This window comes from Hyalella azteca, unplaced genomic scaffold (genome assembly GCF_000764305.2).
Source record: "Hyalella azteca isolate HAZT.00-mixed unplaced genomic scaffold, Hazt_2.0.2 contig12203, whole genome shotgun sequence".
NCBI lineage: Eukaryota > Metazoa > Arthropoda > Malacostraca > Amphipoda > Hyalellidae > Hyalella > Hyalella azteca.
This window is the reverse complement of record NW_025942166.1, coordinates 17582-27049: the sequence shown is the minus strand read 5'-3', so window position 1 is coordinate 27049 and position 9468 is coordinate 17582. Positions and strand designations below refer to the sequence as shown.

Genomic DNA, 9468 nt, shown 5'->3' with positions numbered 1-9468 from the left:
TTTAAAAATTCATGAATACATACATCATACTATAACGGATAACTTGATCATGCGATTATATAGCTGATAAAGTTTTCTTATATGTGATGAGTTATTCTAAAATACTAATCAATATATCAATGCTTCAAGATTCAGTCAATATTTGTAATTGAGTAAGTAATAACTGAATGTAATCATAAAATGTTATCTTTCTCATAAGTACCTCTGCATTGATCTACCTTCTTAAGATGAGTATTGTAGGCAAAAACTTTTGTCGGCCTTGCAGCGGAAAATGGAGAAGCTATAATGAAGGAGACAACTTTTAAATTTACCAGAAATAATCAATTGTTATGTACATAATTCATATTGAACACTTGCGAATTTTTAACCGCTCAAACTGTCAGATCTATTAACATATCACAGAGAAAAAATTTAAGTGATCTCATTTTTGCCTGAAGTAGCTCAACCATCCATTTAGCATTTCAACTCATACCTCTCTCTGACTGGACGACAAGAATAAAAGAATAAAATGTATAAAAAAAATTTAAAGACCACGTTTTTCATGTGGACTCAAAAGTAGAAAATAATTTTTCGGCAGCTACTGATCTCTGTTTGCTTTCATTCTCTTGGTCTTTTGTATTTCAGTAATAATTAATAATTATTATTATTTCATTAATAATTTTCAGTGTTGTAATATTTTACAACATCTTAAACGAAAACCGTGGGGCCAATCTTCATTTAGGCATGCCTTAATTTCAATTTTGAATTCAACCACTATTTCGAATTATATCAGCAATACACTTATCAAATGTTCAATGAACCATCATATTCATCATATCAAGTAATCCCCAAATAATTAAATACATATGCGCCCCCACGTTTTTAAGTCACGATGTTGTAAAATATTTTAACTGAAATACAAAAGACCATGAGAATGAAAGCAAACAGAGATCAGTAGCTGCCGAAAAATTATTTTCTACTTTTGAGTCCACATGAAAAACGTGGTCTTTAAAAAATTTTTTTATACATTTTATTTTCTACTTTTTGGTTTTTTAAGTATTTTATTTTCTCCTTTTTTAGTCCGTTGCTACACATGAAAAACGTTGTTGCGAGCCAATTTACTTGGCTTGATGTACGTATCGATGATACGAAGCGTATCATCGATATACGCAGTCTAAACACGAATATCCTCTCGAGGATGACGTGCATTTAAAGGTTCCCAACCCCTGCTTGTGAGTTCCTTTAGAGTTTATAACTACTGCAAAATCTCAATGCTTGGTTGCGTATACGCTCGTTGACCCAGAGCACGTCGCTGCAGCACCAGCCTCCCCACTCGTGCTCATCTATCCAGCGTTGCAGGTTGTTGACCGTGGCGCGCACCCTCCGGAACCCTGCGTTCTCCAGCTCACTTAGGATCTCGTACGCGAGCTGTCAATTATTTAAACATATATACAGTCTGGTCCACTCACCATCGTCTAACTCTCTTATCATCGTCCGACCCACTCGTCATCGTGTAGCCCATTAATTTTTGTCTACTGTAAACATATGTTATGCGCGCCAGTATGATTCTCAAAGTTTGCGGTTAATATACGGAACATGAGCATAATTGTTCAACAAACATTGGATGTCGGACGAAAATATGTGAATTAATGGTTGCCATTGTCAAGGAATTGAAAAAGCAGTATATTCATTGATATTTCCGAAATGGTCGAGCAGTGTAGCAAATCCTTGGTAACTTGCAATTTTGAATCGTCCAAGACATATGAATGAATGCTACAATTTTTTATTAACATTTCACGGTATCTTCTGTCTTATTTTATCCTTGTAACTTGCTGGCACCAACCTTGTTGCGCTGAATGTATACTTCAGATGACTTCCTCCAAAAATTGTGAACCTCCATATGTAGCTGCCACACGTTCTCCAATAGACCAGAGGCGATTATTTGAGGTAAAGCCTATGTATGAAACATCAACAATTACAAAGTATGAGATGCAAATCATCATGTCAAAAAGTAGTCAATCTGAATATCATATCTTTTACCAAACAAAAATTTTAATCGAATTCATTGATGAAAAGGTTGGAGCAGTATCTCCTTGCTCTTTGCGAAAAATATTGACCGATCATGTTCTAGCAGTTATCAACATGCAATGGGCCACAATGGATAATCGCCTCAATTACTTGATCAGGATAACAATCATCACAAGCAGTGCATTCAAGCCTTAGACTTAATTTCACAGTTTCTTATTTTAATTTATCTGCTAAACTCACATTATACTCGTTCTCCTCGATGTCGATCTTGAGGTAGTGCACCTGGGCGCCGACGTGACCGTTGGCCGCGAGGGCGTCTTTGTACGTCACCAACGTCCGGCCGTCGTCGTCGACGTGGCTGACGTTGGCGATGCCCCACGGCCGGTGGACGTGGCGAGGCCCGAAAAAATCCTGTGGGGAAAAAAAACGAATGTTAGCTCGAAAGCCTCTGCTTTCTTTTTCTTATTATGAACATGATAAGACATGATTCGAAATCTTGTTCCAAAGGGAAAATTTGTGACTGTATAATGTAATTTTTTCGAATTTTGATTGCTGATGCAAACGTCAGAAATTTTTATGGAAGCTCTATAATGATCCACAATGCGAGTAGTTGCATTGCGGAAACTTCAAAAATTGAACTCTATATATGGTTTGTAATAGTTTTATTTATTCATTCCATTACCTGGGTATGGTTGACAGTGTGGTCGTGCAGGAAGACGTGGCAGCCCCAGAGGTCGGACATGATCTTCTCAAATGTGATGTCGTTGCCGACACCAAACGAGTAAATCAGGCACGAGTTGTAGGCGGGTGTGTACCACGGGTCCAAACATACCTGGTGTACAAGTAATTACTGATGAAAAAAGTTTCAATATGAATATTACTACAATTGTTTGCTTGAGAATAAGCTTTGTAAACACTAACGGCCTCTCATGGTTGGCATATACCACGGGTCCAAACACACCTGGTGAACAAGTAGCTAATATACATCGCTCAATTTTTATTAGTATTTATTTTGATATGCATTAAAAATTTTTATTCTTATTATTGTTCAATTGGGTAAAACTAAAGCCAACACCAATCGATTACATTAGTAGGTTGGAATTATGGGCTAAAACTCAAATATATAGTGTGCAATTAGCAATCTACGACTACGTTACGACGGAATAAAATAATTATAGGATCTTTAGTGGGTTAAATCTCATGGCAGTTTAACCCAGCTGACCATCTAAATGTATTTATTCATATTTTTTCATGAAAAAATATTAGTAACAGAATTTTAAATTCCTTATGTATCTCTTTCAGAATCAATTAATTTATATTTGAAAATGTTTTTATTATTTGATTTTCGTGCATTGCAATGTTCGGGCGAAATTTGGAAAAAGAGTTGAAACATCAAAATATTTCTTACGTCTTTGTTTCCGTCAAATCCTTGGCAGTACCAATTTCCTCCAATTTCGGCCAATTTGTGACACTTTCCCGTTGGTATAGACATAGCCTCGCTCAGTCCATTGATGCGTGTTAGGTTTGCGGGCGCTGACGGTAGAAACGTTGGACGTTTTCTAAAACGAGGCTCGTCCGTGGGTCTATTACGAAACATGTTATTAATACTTTAAATATTTCAGGTTCACCCAGGTACAAAAGTATAAATATGTTTGGGTGATGGGTCATGTATGCTTTCTAAAACGAGGCTCGTCCGTGGGTCTATTACGAATCATGTTATTAATGCTTTATATTTATCAGGCTCACCCAGGTACAGAAGTAAAAATATGTTTGGTAATGGGTCATGTATGCTTAGAGTACCTACATTTGGTTTCACTGTTTTTAAATTTGGTAAAATATGACACTAAGGCCGGCTAGAAACATTTAGGGCAGTGTCGTTTTCTGCTAAAACCAGATCTTCACGTTAATAATTGGTAGATGAGATACATTCTTTGGTTAAGCAGGGATAGGAATGAGATAATTAATTTTTCAGATCATGGACTATATAAAAAATACAAGTAACATCCTACTATGGTATTTTTTAGGCGTTTTAAAAATCTCTCATTAAAAAAATTAAAAACTAAAAGAAAACGCAGATAGCAGTGCTTTATCTTCTGCTCACACAAATATCTACTTTCTTTTTTTGAATGCTATACAGTTGATGTAGTTTCCGTAATAGTCTAAGTGCTTAACTGACAGGGAATTAAAACAGAAAGTATGAAGATGTTTAATACTCGCATTTTCTTAGTGCTAATCAATCAAATTCAAGTGTAATCATACCATTACATTCTGCTCTGTATATTAATAGTATATTTTCAGCTGTATTATTAAGGTCGTTCATTTTAATTTTCATTCGTCTAACCTCAGATAAGAATGGCGAAAAGTGTTATCAAGCCTTATCAATAAGAAGTGATCGTGACAAAAGTTCCGCATGTGTGACTAGACTATACAATAATATTATGCTCGTGCGTTTTGTACGTCTACAGAGACTGAATTTCTCGGTGACTTTTTCCTCCACAAAATTTATGTCGTATCTCGGTACGCGCTTGCCAACGGATTGGTTACGCTTACGAAATTCATGTGACCGGATCCTGTAACTTGAAGGAAAGTAGTTTTTTGCCGCACTTTCCTTGTGTAGTTATCCAGACGTGGCAAAAATACAACGTGTCTATATATTAATTTGGACGCGAATATTACAATAAGTAACTATGCGCGAATAATATTAAAACGACTAGTTCTTGGATAAAAATAATATTGAGATGGACGTATTAGCAGTAACGTAAAAACGTGCTTGTCGTTGGATATGAATTATTTATTTGTTATCACAATTATTAGTAGAGTCTATAATTTTGAGTACCAATCCATTAATTATTTGTCTCTACCTTGCTTGCTATTGGCTCCATAGTAGCTGCATCATTTTCATATATTCTATCAATCTGACCGTCCGATGGGAGTAATGTTTACCAAGTGTTTAAAGGAAGTACCTCACACTAGTAAAAGAACCGAGGAAGGCCCAGCTTTATTGAAATATGCAATTTGTAGCTACGACTGCATTTGCCGCTAAAGTACATCAACTAAACCTTCAGTTATTCAGTTATTATGCCCTGTACAGTGTACACCCTTACCATTTTAGGAGCAAACATGAAGTGAACCTATAATTATTTAAGAAACTAATTTGTAAAAATTCTTCCACGCCTCATACCTCATAGATAACTAAAAATAAGAGCACCTCTCATGGTTTCAACAGATGATAAGACGCGGGTAACTGTTACACGAGTGCATTGCATATTGAAAATTTCCACTACGTTCATGGCATGCTTCACCATTTAAAGCAGTGGTTCCCAAACTTTTTCAGGCCGGCGCCCCCTTTATAGCTCCCTAGTGAATTTCTAGCGCCCCCCACAGACACATATAAAAACATACGCCTCTTCCTTGAAATTTAGTACGCTGCAATTTTAAAGTATAACTGTTATACACAATGTGTATTTCACAAATAGAACCCCATTCAGTGAACCAATATGTTTTTCAGCTGTTTCAACTGTTTCAGCACGAGAAACCTAGGACCTCTCGGGCGAATTTACGGGCGGACTCGTGGCCGGTCTCACGACCAATCTCAGTATTCAATTATCAAGTAATATCTCCCAAACTAATGAACGCAGCTCAATGAAATTTTTTTTTTAAAAAGGCCTCCCACACTCACCATTCAAACACAAAGGAATTAATTTTATTTTATTAATTAAAAACAGGGAATGATTTCATGTCAATGATCAGGGCCCCGACCTTATACGCCTCTGATGGTGGCCTACACCGACTCCGAGGGTCACTGAGCTGTGACGCGAGCGAGGAGCGGGCCCACGTCGAACTTTTCTCTGACTGCTGTTAGGATGCTAGCTGCATTGCCTCTCTGCACAGCCAAACCCAACCTTTGCTCCAACCATAGAGTCTCTCTACGTTCGCCGGACAATTCCGTAATGCGACGGCCAATCTGTGATATTAAAAGACCAGTCATTTCACCATATGTGCCGGTCGTTTCTAATGCGACTGGCTCGAAACGATACCGAGCTGCCAACGCCGCGTATTTACGTCTCTTGCTATCCTCCGCCGCACGAGCCGCGAACCCAGCAGAAATAGCCGAATTATTGACGTGCGACTCAGCAAAAGTGNAGATATTCCTTGATCATTGAATTTGGAAATTGGCCGTGAGACCGGCCGCGAGTCCAGCCGTTAATTTATCTGAGACGTAAACACAGGAGAGTTTAAAAAACAGATACGAGTGAAAAAATCATCGCTGGGAGTCATGTGCTGCACGTATTGTGTACAAATCGTCAAACAAACGTTCGAACTTCTGACTTCGACTTCGTATTGCGCCACCCCCCCTACCGCCCTCTTCTTCCTTATCGGCCTTTAAAAATTTTTCCACCACCCCTACGGGGGCGATATCGCCCACTTTGGAAACATGCACTGACTTAAAGCTATGTAGAAGCAATACGTACATACTACATGGTTATTACCCAATTTCGGGGTCCGGTGAGTTGCTTTTCCAGGTATCCAAGGTGCCGGAGAGTGACGTCATGACGAGTAGCAACCACGGGAGAGCGATCCATGCTTTGCGTGAGCACCGAAGATGTTTTGTGTGCATACTCAATAATTATGATTTATATGTCTGTCTTAATAATTATGAATTATATGTCTTTACGTAATAGAATCAACTAATAGCTGACTGGATGGAAAATAATTTGGAACAATAGGTGAAAAAGATACGAAGTGATTCGGGTAATTTTCAACAGTCCTGTTACTAAGGGTAGCAATTTGAAACAATCTCAGAATTTTTCGATATCATCAAATGCAAAATTTTTTTTAATACATGACGCAATAGATTTAGTTTAATCCCTCATATTGATCACTCATCGCGCAAACCACGCTCATTGTTGGTTTGAAAACTTGTAGTCGATTATTTCCAATTTCAAAATGCTTCAATTTTTAAAATTTATGTATTAGGCTTTCGCAAATTCGTGTTGGTTATGGTGTAAACTTTAATTTTAGGAAACAAATGTGTATAGTTTTACGTGGTGCGGAGATTTCCTCGCACCACCCGTGAAGCCTGCAGATTGGCTCGATGTTCTTTGATCAACCAATATTACACTCAGGCACAAGGAAAATTTTGCTGAAATTCTTCTGGTTTGAGGCGAGATTTCCGGCATAAATATATTCCTTGATTGCTAGTCTTCTGGTGATTGAAGTTATCTTTGCACTCCTGTCAAATAGATCGTATGCTATGAACACGCAATACAGCGAAAAAATGCTCTAAATACATTTAGGACCCTCGCTTGTGTCAGAATATACACGTGTAATTCGATGTCACCACCGTGTGCTTTGCAATGATTATGTAATTGTATTTTGTTATTTTATATATTTTATAAAATTTTGTAATTTTGTTTTATATTTTGTTATTTTTATTATATGTTTATATTTTTGTGAACAAGTTTAAACTTGTTTACAAGCAGTGATGGGCTGCGCTAACCGAAAAGTTAGCTCCGATAACCGTTAATCCGCTAAATGAAAAGTTAGCTTTTTTTATTAAATTATTATTAGCTGAAAAGTTAGCTTTATTTGCTAAACCGACAAATCGCCGAAAATTTTAGCTAAATTTACCGTCAATCGCAAACTTTTAGTATATCAATTAAGCTTTAGCTTAATTTTTTTTTTGGGGGGGGGGTCGATCTGAAACTTTGAAAAACCGAACTACGGCGCTGAATTTTTGCCATGTCGTAGCGTTGACAAGGAGTTTTTGAAAAACGTGTAGCATGCCAATATCTAATGATGATCAAGATGTGCATAAATAATTAAATGAACAAATTAAATTATGCCGTAATTTACATTCAATATACAGTTTATTAGGCGAATAAGAAGTATTAAACGAATAAGAAATATTAAGAAATAAAAACACACAGGCAGGGTTACACACTGCTCTTGCTCAGGCTTGCCCTTTATCTCCTATAGAGATGATGATTGTTGCCCTCGATGAACATCAGCCTCTCTGCCCTTGATGAACATCAGCCTCTCTGCCCTTGATGAACATCAGCCTCTCTGCCCTTGATGAACATCAGCCTCTCTGCCCTTGATGATCATCAGCCTCTCTGCCCTTCATGAACATCAGCCTCTCTGCCCTTGATGAACATCAGCCTCTCTGTCCCTTGATGAACATCAGGGTAGACACAAGACGTGATTGGTTGACGTACATATGTTGACTTGCCATCAGTGTGGCACGATACTTAGCATTAAATATTAACACCTGAATTTTCTATCAGAAGAGATTTTTAAACATTTTTATCGGACTGCCAGTTAGCGGAACTAAATTTAGCGGAAGCTAATTGGACCGCTAATGGTTTTCAAAGTTATCTGAGAAGCTAATCCGATAAGGAACAAGTTAGTTTCGCTAATTAGCGGTTAGCGGAAGTGTGCCCGCCTCTGTTTACAAGCACACCAAAGAATGCTAATTTCTTTCATCATTTTTGATACTACCAAGTCCCAAGCTATTTAGCTTCAATTCAGTTTTGAATAAAACTGGTCAAAAGGCCAGTACCAAGAAAGGCCATGGAGCATTATGGGAATGGGAGAAATGTCAACCGGCCTATTCTTCAACGCCGATATTACTGTTAAATTTGCTGAACTTATAATTAGCATGCAAATTTTAAGTATTTCATGCATAGGTAATAGAGATTGTATTATTCAAATTTGTTAAATTAGAGGGAAAAACGTTTATCAGAAGCGGTAGAAGACATAGTTTATTGGACGATATAAGGAGGCATGGTATATCAGATGCTGTAAAGAGACATTGTTTATCAATTGCTATAAGAAGAAATTTTTTATAAGATGCTGCAGAAGACATGGTTCATCAGTTGCTGTATTGATACATTGTTTATAAGATGCTTTATATATAAGGAGGCATGGTTCATCAGTTGCCAGGCATGGTTTATCTGTCACCGACATGTGGAACAGCCTCCCTGACAGCATTGTTGACTCTCCGAGTATGAACGCCTTCAAGAACAGACTAGACGAAGCTATGCACGAGCATATGTTCAGTCTTAAAATGCCTAGCAAATTACGGACCAGGCAATAAGTCCAGCAGCTATCTCAATCAAACGTCATTTATGGTAAGATCGGGTTCAAAAGACCGGATCCCTTGAGGAATTCAGTCACGAAAAATTTAAGAATCGGCAACAGGCCATGGGCCTATTTCTTCAGTGCCGACACTTTTATTCTATTATATTAGGAGACATGGTCTATAAGATGCTGCAGAAGATATGGTTTAATAGACGATATAGGGATGCATTGTTAATAAGATGCTGTAATTAAGAAGACATGGTTTCATCAGAAGACATGGTTTATCAGATGCTGTAAGGAGAAATTGTTCATCACATGCTGTAATTAAGAAGACATGTTTCATCAGAAGACATGGTTTTTGAGATACTTTGAATAGAC

The 9468-nt window shown here is 37.5% G+C and overlaps 1 protein-coding gene across 1 annotated transcript; it reads right to left on the bottom strand.

Moving 5' to 3' along the window:
- Positions 1 to 1221: 1221 nt before the first annotated feature.
- Positions 1222 to 7082, bottom strand: LOC108671926. Its single transcript, XM_018159522.2, has 6 exons — positions 6498 to 7082; positions 3416 to 3590; positions 2690 to 2839; positions 2248 to 2418; positions 1823 to 1933; positions 1222 to 1407 (listed from the first exon to the last, which is right to left on the bottom strand). The coding sequence occupies exons 1-6, from the start codon at positions 6623 to 6625 to the stop codon at positions 1222 to 1224; spliced, it is 921 nt and encodes a 306-aa protein (XP_018015011.1). The 5' UTR covers positions 6626 to 7082.
- Positions 7083 to 9468: the final 2386 nt, after the last annotated feature.